Genomic DNA, 18,193 nt, shown 5'->3' with positions numbered 1-18,193 from the left:
AAGTGCCTAAAGGGCAACAGCGCTGTGGCGCTTACTCACTCCTTAATCAGACAGACTGGTATGGACTTTGATGGGAATTTGCTTGAGTACAACCTGAGCAAGGATCTTTGGCCCATTGTTACTTAGTGTAACTTTGTGAGGCAGGGATTGTATTACCTCCAGTGTCATATACAACATTGGACATGTTGCCAGTGCTTAAAATATAGGTAATTAGTGAAAAATTAAAATGCAACCTGAGTATCTAACGATCATTGGGAGCAAGGACTGGATGATGTCTTTGTATAGAAATGTGCTACACTGTTTGAGTTTTCCACAACCTACTTGTAAATTTCTCTCAGATTTAGCATCAGGCTTCACTTAACAGTCTCCCCACTGGGAAAATCAGGAATAACATGAGCCTTTTAGAATTAAAAATAAAGTGATCATATAGCCCTGTAACTTTTAGCAGAGTGCTCTGTACTCATGTATGGAAAGAGCTAAACCATTTATCTTAAAAGCAGAACAGCAAAATTTGTAATGGAATAAAGGCATAGTTGTGGTACCAGAGACTTTGTTCTGAACAATATCTGTAGTCCTTTATCTAGTAGAAAACTTTACTAAGAACTCCAACAACAAATACGTTTTTATAATGAAGGAAACTTAGGCCTTGTCTTCACTACTGGGGTAAGTCAACCAAAGTTACGCTATTCCCATCTTAGGTCGACTTACCCTGTTGTCTTCACTGTGCTGCGTCAACGGGAGACACTCTCCTGTCGACTTCCCTTATTCTTCTCGGAGAGCTGGAGTACCGGGGGTCGCCCGGAGAGCGCTCTGCCATCGATTTAGCAGCATCGATCTCCCTGTAGTGAAGACCAGCCCTAAGTCCAGTGCAGTATTTCCACCTTTTTTATAATTGTGTTTAGTCCTTGGTAGTATCATGTAACAAAGCATGATATGACTATATTACATTTAGTACATTGGTTTCTAACATATACTTGTCACATAGTTATTACATGTGCATAATGGGTTAGTAGGGTTAGGTGTGAATCTAGAAGTAGACAGATAAAATCCAGGGAGGGAGAGGGAACAAAGTCAAAGTAGCTTTAGCATTCCATCTCCATGAGGAGACAGGCATGATTCTAGTGGAAACAAGGCTGCAGTTTTCACAAACGTGTACCTTGAAAATTATATGAACACCTTAGCCTTGCCTCATTTACTCAAACAAAACCCAACACCTGTTGTGAACGAGATGACCACCTGCATTACAGTGGTGTTTTTAGGTGCAATTTATTAATATTTCTAACACACTTTATCCCTATAGCACCTTCTACCTAAAAAGTTCTCAAAGTATTCTATTTCCTCTAAGCGGGAATAACAGCCAGCTCACTGATGCCAGAATATGAGAAATGAACAAAAGATCCTATTCACTCAAGAAAGAAGAATCATGACCTAGAATAGGATCACAACAAGCTGATGGATGCCATAGGTGCACATAATAGCTACATTCATAGACGTGACAAGAACTGTGAAAAAATGTCAACCAGGATAAAATAATCTCTCATGTAGAAACCAATTTTTTTATGGGCCACAGGACTACACACAACAAGTATGAGCGCTTCAAAAAGGATGGCACAGAATTCCTTCATTAGTGCTCACAGAGAAATCTGCTACAGGAAACTTGTCCCTGGTGGTTTACATAAGCAATACATGCTGTCCTGCAGCTAACAATGATGCTAGAATCTGACAGGCAAAATCCTGTGGATTCTAGACATGTCATTCTTTTTATTTAATTGTTTTATTTTATCTGAGGCAGAACAATGTATCTCAAAGTATTATGCTGAGTAATTTAAGACACTTAGGTGATAAGTAACTAATAGGACATAGTTGAAAACTGATTTGAAGCATGAAGCTGTACTATTACTGGGGTATGAATGATATCACATTTATAGCAGTGCTGCATTGTTGGATGCCAGGCTAACATTCAGGAAGAATACAATGGCCTGTTTCTGATCCTTCATACACCCACATTGCCCCCCCCAACTCCATCTAATTACATCAGAATACGACAGAGCAGAATGGGAGACCCGCCCCCAGGCTAGAATCACAAGGTGGATTTAGGCACCAGTGTCCAACTGTTAGGCATAAGTGATATGTCCTACCTAAGCCTGAGGTGCTTGAGAAACCTCCTTAATTCAAGTAGCAGTGAAGTTGTAACCACATAATTCAGGCAGCATGAAACGCCATGTGGTACAAACAGTAAATGGCCCAGCATTTCACCTCTCCCTGCTGCAATGGATTCCAACACATCACTAAAGTTGTAGGCCTGGCACTACTACCTAAGCCAGCTCTGGTGATGTTATGTAAGGGATCAATTTAATCCAGTGAGCAGAGGAAAACACACAGATCTGCAATCCAATTAATTATAAATCAGATTTTATCTGCACTCTCTGTACAATGGGCCAGTGCCAGCTGAGACTGGAGCACTGCAGAAGCAGTGTTGATTATAACTATGGCCAGTGACCACAATACAAATACACGGGGGGTAGGGAGTGTACATAACTGCAATCTGTACAGACTGAGTTCTGCATCCTCAAGCGCCAGTTTATTATTACAAACTTCATGAAAGGCTGAGAGAGCAGCCTCACTGGGCCTGCAATTTGCCCTCCTGTGCCTGTAGGCAGGGCAGGGGTAGGGGAAAGGCTGAGCCTGGACTCAGTACCCTCTTGGACCTGCCAGAACAGGTGATTCAGTGCACCAGGGGAAATAACTTGTGTAAGGTATATGGCTGGTGTACATGAGCTCCACCAGAGCAAGGAGAGGAACCAGAAGCCATCTTGGGACTAAATCATAGTCTGATTCCTGGTTGGGGCAATGCAACATGAGCTCCACCAGAGCAAGGAGAGGAACCAGAAGCCATCTTGGGACTAAATCATAGTCTGATTCCTGGTTGGGGCAATGCAACTATGTGCCACCCCTGTTCAGTGGTTGTGGCAAAGCCACAATTTAACATTTAGTTGAACTCATCCAATCTCAGAACAGAAACCATGTAACTTGTGATCAATCACAATTAGCTAATGCAGATCATATATTGAATACCTTCATAGGGCACTGCCTAGACACAGAGATCCACCTGCACAGAGCAGCTTGCAGGATTGGGACATACAGTTGTCAATTAAATTACTTACTCCAATTGTTCACCAAGTTGTGAGCTCCACCCGTATAACTTCCTTAGCATACAAGTGAAACATTTCAAAATGTCTACCTGATGTAGCATTTCAGATGTTTAAAACAAGAAACACACGTCACGCTGCATAAATGCTCTGCAGACTAGATCATTGTGTCTTGCAATATAAAAATGAAAATCAGTTAGGATAAATATTTATTTCCACATAACATTTCTTAGTCGTGAAAAACACAATATTCTATTCACATGTACACATTACTTAAACTTTTGTAATAAATTACATCAAAGAAATTCAGTAATTTTGACCAGGAATATGAAATTAGAAGTAAATACATAACACTACATTTGCATTATATTTGATGTGATTTCAAAATGTTAAGATTAACATTGGAATAGCATTAAAATTCACAAGAATAGAGTGACTGTAAAAAAAAAAATTGTCAAATTCTGAACGGAAATACAGAATGCCACTGAATACACTGATTTCTTAGTATGTGAAACTTCCTATTCACGTTGATCATCGGTAACAGAAAGTCAGCAACACATCAAAACACCAGCAGGTTGCTTCCAGGGATGAACCAGTATTGTATTTCTATACTAAGCTTAAAACAATTGGAATGTTACAATGTATCATCAGGTACACAAAAAGAAAGCATTTTAACTTTAATGTGTCTGTATTTTCCCTAAATTTATAAATACAAACCATTTTTTCTTGCATGTAAAGCCTTCTTTGCATCCATTAAATATAATTTCCTTAAAAATGACCTTAAAGGGCTTTGATAATACTAAGTAGAACAGTGATCCTACTTATTTGCAACAGAATGCACTGGCTAGATTGGGTGTGAAAAGTCACTCCTTTTAGCTCTGTGGAGCGATTATTAGCGTATTGGAAGAGCTAGGAAGCCTTAAAGCCCTATAAATTGATCATTGTAATGATTACAAGACTGAAGCCACTAACACAATAAGAGTTAGCCTTTAGTTTTTTAATTTATTAAAAAATAACAAATCGTGACTTTTCCACATAATGCTCTAAAACTTTTGTTATTGTTTTAATGCCTGATCTTACAGTCCTTATTTCTGTAAAATTTAGCTTGGTTAAAGATTGAAGGATCATGCCATAATAAAAGTAGTTTGTATGTGTTAGAACAACTTATTTGTAATAGTTTTAAGTACGGCTGTCAAACAATTTTAAAAAATCACAATCACAAGATAAAATAAAAGTCATGATTAATCACAGTTTTAATCACACTGTTAAACAATAATAGAATGCCAATTTAAATTTATGAATATTTTTTGGATTTTTTCCTACATTTTCAAATATATTTATTTCAGTTACAACACAAAGTATAAATTGCAGAGTGCTTATTTTATATTATTATTTTATTACAAATATTTGCCCTGTAAAAAAGAAACAAAAGAAATAGTATTTTTCAGTTCAACTCATATAAGTACCATAGTGCAATCTCTTTATCAGGAAAGTGCAACTTACAAATGTGAAATTTTTTTTGGCCTGAAAATCGGAGCGTTATGAATGTTTTGTGTATCTGGCATGTAAATACCTTGCAACAGCGGCTACAACAGTGCCATGTGAACACCTGTTCTCACTTTCAGATGACATTTTAAATAAGAAGCGGGCAGCATTATCTCATGTAAATGTAAGCTTGTGTGTTATTGTACAAATGTAAATTTCTTTGTCTTAGTGATTGGCTTAACAAGAAGTAGGACTGACTGGACTTGTGTGAGGTAAATTGAAAAATACTATTTCTTTTCTTTTATCTTTTTACAGTGCAAATATTTGTAATAAAAATACTATAAAGTGAGCACTGTGCACTTTGTATTCTGTGTTATAACTGAAATCAATATATTTGAAATTGTAGAAAAACATCCAAACATATTTATAATAAATTTAAATTGGTATTATATTATTGTTTAATAGTGCGATTAAAACTGAAATGAATCATGCCTATTTTTTAAAACTAGTTAATTTGTTTTGTGTTAATTGCATACATTAACTGTGATTAATTGGTAGTCCTAGTTTTAAGCCATGTCTTAATTTGCAATTTTGAGTTTTGTTTTTAATCAATGTGCATTTACTGGAATAATGAAAAGAGCGTGTAACAAAAACAACAGTCCACCAGCTCTAAGTCTCTTGTGTATGATTCGTATCTGGATGACAGGGCATGATTGTAAGCAGAGGGGTAACAATATAGGTGTGCAACATAATGTATGGTTTTATTTTTGGTGTTTAAAGGTTTTAGGCAATTAAACAGAAAACCGATCATCATTAGGAGACCAACATAACTGCATATGTCTGGTAAAGATTTGTATCTACAAAATTCCCACTAATACTATAAAATACTGTGTTCATTAACAACATAATGCAGCTGTTTGACCGATCACTGCAACATTCAGTACAGTACAAGACACTGTAATCACAGCTTGCGTTTTTAGCATATACCATATGAATATTTCACATCAATGAATATTTCTTTTTTAACAAGGTAAGAGAATGTTTTATATATTAGATATGTGATTTTATGTTCCAGTTACATACAAATGTGAATATTAAATATTCTGTATTAATTCAAGGAAAACTGCATAAATATTAGGTCTGATAACAGTGCTCTTAGTGCAAGAGTAACCCTCGAGTTCAGTGGGAAAGTTCACATGGGTAAGGATTATTCTAGCAAGATAGGATCAGGTCAGTCATTATTTAAAAAAAAAAAAAATCTTTAAAACTAACTTTTACTTGTTAATTTGGATCTCTTGAAATAATTGACTAGAGCTAAAAAAGAAATGGGGCTATGTTTCAAGTTTGTCTTGAATGAAGTTATTAGGGATTTTCACACAGGCAAAGTAGAAAAATACAGTACAAAGCTACTAAGTTAAATTTGAAAGAAACTATGCTTACTAAATTGATTAGATGAATTCAGTATTAACAAATGGCTAACACATAGCAAGGAAAGTGAAGATTCTTGCATTGGGTACAGTAGATTTTTGCACAGATATCTGACGGTATAGACATTTAGAAGAAAATGAAATAAATATTGCACTACTTACATTACCTGTGCTAGTTTGGGATGAAAGAAAAAGTTTACAATATATGATCAAATCAGTTATGTTAATGATTGTGGCACTCCTTTCATTTGTTTGTAAAAATAAGTTGAAGAACAAGTCATAGACAAGTCTCCCGGTCAACACCTTTCCCTGAGTCAGCTTTCTTCTCTCTTCTGCTTTCAGCACTGTGGGGGGAAGAGGGGAAATAAAAAAGAATATATATTACAGCAGGGCATATCATAGTTGCTAGAGCATTGAACCTGGGGAAAAAACCACATGATTGCATTAACTTTTCATGCTGCATGGCACAAACTGCGAAGCAAGTGTGAAAAATTGCAGTGTTCCGTAGTACAGACAACACTGGCCAGCATTTTAGTAAGGAGATAAGTCAACAATAAACTGAAAGTTTACATATGTGCAAATCTGTGAGCATGCAAGAAAAAATAGTTGCATGGCTGGGATACCCCTTTTTTAAAAAATTGTGCCTGGCATCACAAAGCATAAATGTGTACTGAATGCTTTTTTAAAAAAAAAAAAAATTACAACTGTTAATGATTTTTTAAAACAATGATAATGGTATAATTTTGAGACAATACCAGCATTTTTTGAAATGGCACAAACAAGAAGTTCCAGTATTTTTTGCTATAAATGTGTGTATTCTCATCACTCATGTATGAGAAATATTTTGGACCAATTTATCTGAAGAGACAGTGAGCAGTGCTAGCAAATTCACATGGAAGCCTCAGGGTCTTCCTTTCTTCAGAAAAAAAAATCAAACTATTTTAGTTTTAAATCTTTGATTCAGTACACATTTATGCTGTGTGATGCCAGCATATTAACAAGAATATTTTCTAGTCTTGATTCAAATTCTAACACAATTTTAATGGAAAAATGCTGATGATTTGCCTACAGAAAGCAATATACATTATGTGCAAGGATGATTATTTTCTTTGTCCTGAATCCTATTTTATGACAACTTGCACAACAGGTTGCATTGTTATGTGAAAGGAACGTCACTGCGAGCTCCTTCGAGCAAGTTTCATCCAGTCACATTAATAAAATTTAAAGACACTTCCAAAGTGCAGGTAAATCAACTCTTTGACAAAGAATGGCAATATGTATTTCTGAAATACATACCTGGAGCACACATATAACCTCCTGGTAGGAATGATTCCCTAGCAGGAGTGAATGAGAACCAGTCCAAATCCAAACATGATTTAAATAAGGTGGGGCAAATTTTCAAAGGAGTCTCCAAAATTGCTCCTATAAAATTTCCTCACACAAGTAGTTTTTAAGGGTACAGCTATTATTTTCATTTTGTTAAATCAAGCCCAAACTTATCTCCCTGGCTGTGGGGGCTTCCGCCTATTTCAAGGGGTATTTCTGGAAACAACAGCGGAATACTGATTTCAGCTGGATGCAACTGCCCAATCCTGTCACCTTCTCTGGAAAAGAGTCTCTACTGTGCCAGGTTGTCTCCTGGGGATGACATAGGGGATGCATATCCCCTGATAGTCTGACATCAGGAGTGGATTTTTCCTTCTCACTGAATCAGCCAGAGAAATCTAAATGGGCTGTGCTGGCTGAAGAGGATGTCTCCCTTGCTGAGCTTCTCTCTAGATCCTTTGGGCTAAGGGGCTATGGAGCACCAGTAAGCAAGGGGCAGGGACAGAAGAGTCCATGATTAGGTAACTGCATTGGAGTGGCTGAGAAGACATTTACCTAATCTCTCCTCCCCTAAAGCAGCTCTGCAACTCCTAAAGCGCTGATCTGTTTGTTTCTTTATTATATTAGCACCAAAAGTCAAAGCGTTCCAAGATTCAAGCACTCAGAAGGCTTTGAATATTTTTGACTGGACAAAGACTCTACTGGTGATAAATGCTTATATGAAATCTTATTACAGGATCTTCATTTGTTTCTATTCGCCTCATTTAGTCATATTATTTTGGTGTTTGGCAGATAACATATAAACGAGGACAGGACTATAGACAAATGCTATATTAAATGCTTGTTTAGTGGTTTAGTCCCAAAAAGCACAAGTGCAATTGCCTTCAGCACAAGACCATGCACGTTTTTCTCTCTATGGCAGAACCCACGTTCCTGCAGGAAGCAGAGTTCTGTCATCCCATTCCCTTGATTACCTGAAAAGCCCCTTGAACTTTTCAGTTCAGTTCAGTTTATAGCTATTACCATTGCATGAATTTAGTTTCATTATTTACTTTTCTATCCATTTGAGATCAAACTGTATCCTCAAATGTCAGCATAATATTTCCACTGAACTCAATAGAAGCCACACACATTCTGAGAACCAGTATATTCCAACAGAAAATTTGGCTCAGATAACTAATCTCTCTCTCGTGTGTATACTTACAAACACACACAATTATTATTGTTTGTTTTTTTTAACGACAGCATCATAAATATGCATGACACTTGGTAGATAAATTAGATACTGCCCCTGCTCTGAGGAGGTTACAATCTCCATTTAAATACAGAAGAATACAGATCTGTAATGCTTGTCACTTACGGATGAGGCCCTATATGTTTTAGGCTCAAAATCAGCTTCTAGTGGAAACTCCTGTAGGCCCCCTTAGCCAATGAGGGGTTGCACTGGTGCTTCACCCATTGAAAATAGGATTCTTTACCTTAGTTTCCACAGAGATACTCTGAGCAAGGCTCATGCACTCAAGTTACATGCAGGGATTCAGAATTGGGTTCATAATGAAATAATCTAGTTCAGAGGCTTATTCAAATGAGTAGCAGTTTGCTTAGAACTTTGTTACTGAGGAGACTATTTCTGTTTGTGTTTTTAGCTATCACTGAAATTGCAGTTATTGCATTTCCAGTATAGGATTTTTGACCAGTAGATCCACATAGCTGTTAAGAGACAGTGCTTAAATGCAGAGGGTTAAAGAGTTCCACAGCACAGCCTCACTATACACTTCCCCCATGCACAAATCTACTGTGATTATGGCTTTTGGAACTCATACTGAGGGTGGGAGACAAAATCAGAGTCATATTTTTATTTTGATTGATAGTAAATTGGTGCTAAAATAGAGCGCATGAGAAAGCTGGTCTACAGAGATTTGAAATGAAGATTCTCGGTCATCAACTGTTAATCTTGTTTATGCTGTTTATGGAAAGGAAAGACATTGAAAAAGCAGCATGCCATTTTGGGGTGACAAAATTCAGGACCACAGCTTTTCTATTTCATTTCACTCCGTTTAGTGACACTCATTGAAATTTTTTCTACTACTTCATCTCTTCTCAAAGCAATTAAAAAGTCAACTTTCCAAGGATAGATCTTGGATTTAGAAATCTGGGGTACAAATTCTGGATTAAAATAATAAAAATTACTACTGGACAAATAAAAATGTACATATTGTGAATAAATTCAATTTCTCGTTTAAATAGACAATGTATATTGAGTCTTTAAAAACATGAAAAACATTTCTAGACCTTATAGAACAGTACCTATTTCAAGTATCACAAAATGACACTGAGGATTCTGACAGAATTATTTTAACATGGATCATGAGTTTTCCATTCATTTTGTCTCCCCAAAAATTACATATAGTAAGTCATCTGGGTTTCCAGAAGACACTATTTAAAACTGGAAAATGCAATCAAGGAGGAGGTTGAGGAACAGGGTCTTACCTTTGGGGAATCAGCTTCTAGAGTAATTAGGAAGGGGAGCTTATGACAGAAATGTGATATGAAACAATTAAGTAGAAAATAATGTTAATTTAGAAGTTATGGAAATAGCGGAAGATACTTCTTACAATAAATTCTGTACATTTAACATATCTACTCATTCCTATTCGTACTCTATGGCATGGCCAAAAATGCTCTCTTCATTTTACAATATACCTGGATTATACTTTAAACTTTATGCCAACAGCAAATTACATTTCTTTGGCTGTTTTAAATAGGAGTTGCAAATATTCTGAAAAATATATAATGAAAGAGACTTTTATTGCAATTTCAAGCATTCTACTCTGCCCTAAATGTATATGTATAGCACTCATTAACACTAATGGGTGCTGCATATGAGCATTTCAGTTACAGTGATGACCATGTTGTCTTTATTCAAAGAATAGAATCAGAATAAATGCTGTGTGATTTCCAGGTGTTATGAGTCTCTGGTTTGTTACATAGGCATCAGGCATACTTAACTATATCATTTTCCACTCTAGCATGAAAGTATTTGTGATTCGATAAGGTGATAGTGTGTATATGGCTCAGAATATTTTAATTAGACAATTTTTAAAAAATAAATAACTCTTCAAGAAATAAACTTAGAGGTAGCTAAAGATTTCTTTATAGTCCCTCCTTTTTCAATTTAAAAAAACAACTGTTTTGATTGGCCCCAATACATGAGGTTTAATATATTAATAACTTAAAAGTTAAAACCTTTTAGAAGGAAAGCTTGACTCCTTATCCTTTGCATTCTCTGAGGATATCAGCAGTGTCTTCCATACGGCAGTTTTTGCCATTTCATCAGAAATATTTATCACAGATGGATCATCTCTAAATAAAAATGAACACACAATATCACAAGTTATCAGTCTTTGTTCTCTATATTACTATACAGTAGGACTTGGTCATCGATTATTATGATAATAAATATATGAATATGTTAAACAATTATATTAGAACTTAGTAAATATTATTAGCGACTTCACACATACTCCATTAATGTCACTTATTTAGTGCTTGACTCTTGCAGAATGTTGTACAAACATGAATTAATTGATCCTAACAACATCTGTAAGGTAAGTAGGTATCACCACCAATTTATAGATGGGGAAAATGAGATACAGAGAGGTTATCTGAGTTTCCTAAGGCCACTGAACATACCAATGAACTAAAATGGAAGAACTCCTGGTTCCTAGCACCCTGATCAATTCACTAAATCAATGTTTCTCAATGACTGGTCTGTGGACTGGTGACGGTCCCTGAGATCTCCCTGACACAGTTGAGGAAGGCAGCCAGCCAGTCCCTAGTATCACAAAGATTGAGAAACACTGTTCTAGACTATACTAACCAACTCCAAGTGCAAGCTGCAGTGTTTTAAAACCATTGCAAAGCTGGAGTAATTTAAAGATCTTTTTAATGATTTCAAAACGAATGTCCTTTCTATTAAAAAAAAAAGAGATATTAAAAATTCAGTAACAGTAGACTCCTGAACCCTTTACTTATGTCCCTAACTTTACTAGGACTGCTTCTGAGTCAGAACTGTAGGACTGTGGACTTAACCTTTCATATATTTATTTTTAAAGCATTAAAGACCTCCATCTATGATAGCACAACACTAAATATTGTACATCATTTATGACTTTATTTGTATGCAGATCAAGGCTTGGTATGCAAAAAAAAAAGTGGCTCCAAAATTTTTGATGAACTGCACCAGTTTACAAGACTAGGGCCTTGATTGTGTCTGTGACCTCTTAGGGTAGGTCTACAGTGCAATTAGACACCTGCAGCTGGCCCATGCCAGCTGACACTGGCTAACAGAGTTTGGCTGTCGGGCTGCAGCCTGATCTCTGGAGCCCTCTGACCCTGCACCCCACTCTAGTCTTGCAAGTGGGTGCACTAAGAGCAGCCCAGCTATTCACCATTGGTGACCTGATCCTGCAGTCTTTTTGCTGGCAAAACTTCCACTGATGTACTTTTTTCATGCTGAATAAAGACTGCTGGATCAGGTCCCAAGGCGAGGGAGATGGAACCTAGGACACAAACCTGAAGCATGAGGTTTGGGATGCATATTTGTGCTTTGCTAACACACATGCATATTTCCTGTTGATAGGACAGATTTCACTCTGTGCCAAGATTAAGAACTGTCACAGTATAGTGGCATGACAGGGTTTTATACAATTGTTTAGTCCTTTTCTCATGTTTGCTTACATCAGCCCCAAGTTAATCAAAGGTATATTTTACCTGTAATGACCTTCGAGTGGTAACTGAACAGTGCCCTCCTCTTCCATAGCTAACATACTTTGTTCTTCCTAGGAGGAAGAAATTTAGAGGCAAGAGACAAAATGATATTCTGAACATGAATATCTTTTTATAGCTGTTATAACCTTTCTTTTCTGTAGTATTAAATATTTACTAAAGTTCTTTAAAACAGGATACAATTCCAATTGCTTTGTTTGAAATATGTTTGAAACATCTGATGCTAAGAATAATGTATTTAAAGGACAATTTTCCACTTAATGGTATTTTTCAATGCTAAACATAAAAGTTTCCTTTGTAACAAAAAGAGAGCGAAGTTACTAATAAATATTCAGCAAAGAATGTATATACCAGATTTCAAATACTATGTAAGAGCAGACATTTAGGCTGCACTGTTGAGCAAGCAAGAATCAGGTAATCCCAGATTTATGATTGCATGCACAGTTTTACTATACAGTGAATGAGCGAGGGCTTCAAAATTAATTTTCAGTGGAACACAAAAAGGCACCTGGGAATACCAGGGGCTAAGGAGAATGGGGGCGTGCATTCAAATCCGTTGGTCAAATATTGCAAGTTTGTGAAACCTTTAACTCCAGAAAAACGTAACTCCTAAAAGCCACATGTCCTGTCAACAATGAGAGGGCAAGAGCTACAGGCCTTATTTCTTTTCTGAATTCAAATCCAGAACATCCCTCAAATATACCCCAGGCTTAATATATATCCTCAAGTATACCCCACTTAATGTTGTACAGAGCCCACGTTATTCCAAGGCCTCAGGCAGGCCAGCACACATCTCAGGGCCCACAGCCCCATGCAACCTGTTACATGAGGAAACTTCAACGTCTTCTGCAAGAGTGCCAGGTTCTCTGCAAATCTAAAACTCTCTGCACTACAGGTGGGTAGATACCTAATTTACAGGAAAAAGTGGGTGCAGGAGAGTCTATAAGCGCCCCATTAATTCTATCCCCAGTGAGGGGACCCTAACCCATGCTCCCATGGCCAACCCTTTAACATTGCAATGCAACAAAACAAACAACTCAGGTGAACCATGGAAATAATATAGTGTCTGCACAACATGAACCCAGGCAAATGCTTCAAAGTTAGGTGTGCCTACACTGACCAATGGATGCAATTATAGCAGCCTGCGCTAACCCAGCACAGCATACACAACCCCATAAAGACTGAATCACAAGAAATTAATGCCCAATGTAACCAATAACCCAAAGGAAAGGGGTGGGTGTGTTATTTCAATACTGGGGAGTAGGAGGAGGCTTGCTCCATTTGCCTTGTATGGGTGGCTTATCCCCGCATTTATTAGGAGGTTTGAGATTGACCAACAGCAACAAAGTGAGGGCTACCACCGGGTGGCAGGCACTGTGACCAGGAGCAGCAGGTTTGTAGAAATTTTGGTATTGCCCAGAGCACCCAGAGCCTGTCCCCCCCCAACACATACTTGCCTAAGGCTCTGGGAGGGAGTTTGGGTGGGGAGAGGATGTCTGGTGTACAGGCCCTGGGCTGGGGCAGAGGATTGGGGTGCAGGCTCTGGGAGGGAGTGTGGGTGCAGAAGGGGTGAGAGGTTGGGTTCTGAGGGGTCTGGGAGTAGGCTCTGGGAGGGAGTTTGGGTGCAGGCTCTGGGAGGGAGTGCGGAGGGCTGGGGGTGCAGGCTCTGGGAGGGAGTTTGGGGATGGGATGCAGGCTCTGGGCTGCAGCAAGGGTTGGGGGTATAGGAGGGAGTGAGGGGTGCAAGTTCTGGAGGTGGTTGGGTGTGAGGCACTTTCCTGGGGTCCTAGGCAAGGATGACCGGGGGGGGGGGCTCCGTGTGCTGCTACCTCCAGGCACTGCCCCCGCAGCTTCCTATTGGCTGTAGGGGCGCTTGGGGCAGGACACAGACCCACCCCGCACAGGGGCTTCAGGGTGGGGTCGGCAGCCATGTGGAACGAGCAGCAGGAAGCTGCTCAGCTCCGCTGTGCTGCCAGTGGTGGGTGGAGGCCCAGGGCTGTTTTAAATCACCCAGGGGACGCGCGGCGGGGAGCGCCCGGGGGCGGAAGGTGGGGCTGAGGGAGAGACCCAGCCTCAAACATTGCTGGAGCTGGAGCCCAGGCCAGGAATATTCCTGGTGCCCAGGCACCACGGGCCCACAGAATTTGACTGTGACAGCACCCTGCCCGTGACTGTGACAGCACCCTGGTTATATGGCCCACATTCCGAGCCCACACTCTTAATTTGGCACTAGCTATAATGGCCAGTATCCTTTCCCTCAGTGAAGGAATTTAAGCCTTGCAAAACCGAGTTTTTCTTCCTACCCATTTTACTACTAGACCTGTTAAAAAAGTCACCATTTTAATTTTTATAATGAGAAAATTGTATTTTGTCCGTTCGGGTCTTAAACAAAATGGCTTATGTGGTTAACTCTGAAATGGCCTCTGAAGTGTGAATTGGAAGAGATGAATATTATACAAAAGAAAACTGCAAAGCAAGGAGGGGAAAAGGCCCTAGAAATGTAAAGCAATGTAAATCATGAAATTTTGATCCAGTCAAACAAGTTTTTAGATCTTGTCAACTTTATTTATACTCTTGGTGGTAGAATATTTCTATTTTTAAAATCTGTGTGATAGCAACTCTCCAATTAATTCTTTAGACTACATGTCAGAAGTTTTATTACTAGTTAATTTTGTCATTTTCAGGCTTCACAGCTTCATAAGTTTTTGACAGTTAAACAGTTTTAATGATAGCTCCAAATATTTAGAAATGCCAAAACATGTAAAAATAACTTCTCGAAATAGACAGTGACTGAAATAAAGCAGCAGCAGCAAAAAAAAAAAAAAAAAAGATTTTCCCAGTTTTGTTGTCTGATGCCGTGCTATCTGGAATGTGAAAGAAAGCGACACATAGCAAAACATAGGGATGATATGGAAAGGGTTCCTTTCCGACAATCCAAAATGTGAAAAAGGTACTTTGATTACTTATAATTAGTTTGAATAAAAAAGACAACAGATGTGGACTCAAATCTCTTGTTTGCATTGGTATATCAGTTACAGTGTGAAGTAGAATGAGCAGTGTATTTTAAATTTCATTCTGATAGCTTTGGACATATATTGCAAATAGTAAATACTAATAATTAATATATTTATCACTTATATAGCATCTTTGGTTTTCAAATTATTTCATAAACATTAATTTTCACTATGTACCAGTGAGGCAGGACAGTAAATTTTATCCTCATGCTACAGATTGTTAAACTGAGGTAGAGAGGCTAAGGCCCAGATTTTTCAAATATTTAGAAGTTGCTGTGTTCAGCGTTGCAATGCCTTACTGAGTTAGGAGTCTACATACCACCGTAAAAGGGATTTAGGCACTTACAGCGAAACTCCAATTCATGGCCAATGGGATTTAGGCTCCTGAGTCCCTAAACCACTTTTGAAAATTAGATTTAGCTTTCTAAATCAATCAGTGTTATAATGCTTAGCACAGCAATGTTTAAATAACCTTTACAAATCTAGACCTAAGTGAATTGTCCAAGGCCACTGAAGGCCATTTCCAGGATTAGAATTCTGGGGTTTCTGACTCCTGGGCCCGTGTTCAAATCACTGGACCATAGCCCTCTCTAAGGGACCCACTTCATAATTAGATGTACCACTGTGATTCCTTCTTCCCACACAGAATCTCTTTGACCTCAGTATGACATTATGCTAGCATACAGGTCTGCAGCAGTGCATCTATTTGCAGGACTGGGGCTTAGATTTGTAACTTTAAAATGTGATATAACTAAGGTCAAAGGACTGACACAGTCTACATGTCACATGGAAGATGACTCAACTCTAAGATTTATTCAATGGAAATACTGATAAAGAAAAATTAGGAAGTGAACAATGAAACCACGACATACCTCTTTTTCTGCATCTTCCAGTTTCTTTTTCTTGCTTTCGGGCATCAGATCATCCAACCAGCTTAGCTCCCGTTTGGTAAAAAATAAATCCATGAGTTTTCTGACAAACACCAAAGCTAAAACCTGGTCGAGACATTTATTTCAATGGTCAGGGTATTATAGGCAAATACAAATGGTAAATATGCTTTTAAAGGGACACTTTCAAAAAGGATTGTGTTTAAATTTGTAGTCAAGAGGCATGGCACAAGCATACATATTGAAGTTATACTGTCTACTCTGCTTTGCTTGCATACATTTATGCATACATTTTGCTTGCATGCATTTATTTTGGAAGGGCTAATGCATTTTTCAGGGCTTGGGAAAAAAATTTTTAGGGTGCAGTATGTTCTAGGCCAGTTAATCTTTACTGTCAACCTCTAAAGCAGCATGAAATATTAATCTTTTTTTAAGTCAATGATATAACTAAGGAGAATTGATTTCAGTAACAGAATCAATTGAGTTATTTATTTCAACAAGACATAAAACTGTTAACAATAAAGTCTCTCCAGGACTAAACACCCTTATTGAATGAATGTTCTTTATGTAAAACAATCAAGTAAAAAATTTTTAAAAGTGTCAAACAGTATCATAAAGGACCAAATCCTACTCACCTTTCTCATGAGAATAGACAGTAGGGCTACTCACATGTATAAAGTGAACAAGATTTGATCCAAACTGAAAGGTTTATATAGAATTTCACTTAGATCATGCAATGTGAAACTATCCTTACTTATATTTTGAATATACCTGTACCCAATTCATGTTTTCTAGCAATTATTATAAGTTAGGAGAAATAACTTATCTTTTTGAGAAAATAAAAGAACCTTTTCATACCATCATTGGAAAGACAATGGCAGCTCTTGAAACCTTTATAACCCACAGGAGTACAAGACAGCTCAGCTGAATTATGGTGAAGAGATGGACTTTTCGAAGAGGAACATGCCTCAGATAAATAAAATCTGGTTGATGCTTTGCGGGCATCCAAAATAACTTTATTCTATCAAAAAGCTAGAAGAAATATAAAGCATAGACTTTAGCTGCTAAATTCTAAGAAATTTATAAGCAACTGAAAACAGGGTCTTATAATGTGAAGTATCAGGCAACCTTAATAAAAGATGACCAGCCCCACCGATAATAAACAAAATTTAAAATAAATGGGACACTGTCAACTTGTAATCATATTTCCATATTTTGTGACAAGTAACCCCTAAAATATCTAGAATTGAAAGAGATTAAATAAAAATGTTTGCTTCTTTCTCTTTTAGTTTGTTTTCTCTGTGCACTTGACAGCACTTTGTGCATAGCCTACTTCACTGTTTTGTTGATGGTGTGTGCCCCTCCCCCAGGCTCTGCAAGGGTGCATCCATCTCAGCATTTTTCACACACTGGTGCTGCTCTACCGGCACTAGCCAATTTGGGGGAGTTCATGTAGGCTGGGCACACGTGTTTTTACTACGTCATTTCACTTTGCATCAGTACATGAGAAATAGTCTTAGTGCCAGATCCTGAGCTGCAGCTGTGGAGTGGTTGGCACAGCTCAGAAGAGTGGGATGTTAAGGAGCTGTTGGTACTCCCACGATCCTTGGCCAGCTCTGTGCTGGCCTAGGCCCAATGTGTAGATTGTTGCCAATGGTGTTCCAGCTGCCAACTACCTCCAGGATCATTCCAGCAGTAGGGAATCACTAGAGCATTCCCTTTCCCCTAAGTCATGTCCACTATAGGAATTGCTACAGTTGCTCTTCCCTATCTGAGGTATCCCTTACATGTGGAAGGGGAATCCTCAAGAGTCTGGTTAAACCAGCTTTAGAGCAGCTAAGCAAAGAATTGGTCTACTTGTATAGACGAAACTCAAGCTGATGTTTACCATTAATGGTAGCAGCAATGCTGAAATGGAAGAGACAGTAGGCAGGTGTGGGTACAGAGGGAAGAGGAAGGAGCCTGTGCAACCGTGTGTTGCTCTTAGGCCCACCCTAAAGTCCCTTTAAATAATCAACAGAGGAGCAGAAGAATCATTATCGGTTTTAACTTTTTTTTTTTTTAATTTCCATGTATACTATTTAAAGAGAAAAATCCATTTTATTTTTCAAATTAGT

At 38.1% G+C, this 18,193-nt stretch overlaps 1 protein-coding gene across 5 annotated transcripts in view; it reads right to left on the bottom strand.

Moving 5' to 3' along the window:
- Window positions 1-6,316: 6,316 nt before the first annotated feature.
- SLC4A10 (solute carrier family 4 member 10) overlaps window positions 6,317-18,193 on the bottom strand; it is a 282,938-nt gene continuing 271,061 nt past the window's right edge. For 4 of the 5 annotated variants that reach the window (XM_043505193.1, XM_043505194.1, XM_043505195.1 and 1 more), the window contains exons 21-25: window positions 16,935-17,108; window positions 16,062-16,184; window positions 12,161-12,228; window positions 10,634-10,750; window positions 6,317-6,405 (exon numbers count right to left, since the gene is read on the bottom strand). In XM_043505193.1, the coding sequence (XP_043361128.1) occupies window positions 6,339-6,405; window positions 10,634-10,750; window positions 12,161-12,228; window positions 16,062-16,184; window positions 16,935-17,108 (549 nt within the window). In that variant the 3' untranslated portion in view covers window positions 6,317-6,338. Of the gene's footprint in view, window positions 6,406-9,877; window positions 9,917-10,633; window positions 10,751-12,160; window positions 12,229-16,061; window positions 16,185-16,934; window positions 17,109-18,193 lie in introns of all 5 variants that reach the window. The other variant, XM_038421005.2, reaches the window with a different exon arrangement.

This window comes from Dermochelys coriacea, chromosome 11, assembly GCF_009764565.3.
Source record: "Dermochelys coriacea isolate rDerCor1 chromosome 11, rDerCor1.pri.v4, whole genome shotgun sequence".
In the NCBI taxonomy this organism is placed as follows: Eukaryota; Metazoa; Chordata; order Testudines; family Dermochelyidae; genus Dermochelys; species Dermochelys coriacea.
This window is presented reverse-complemented; position numbering and strand designations above follow the sequence as displayed.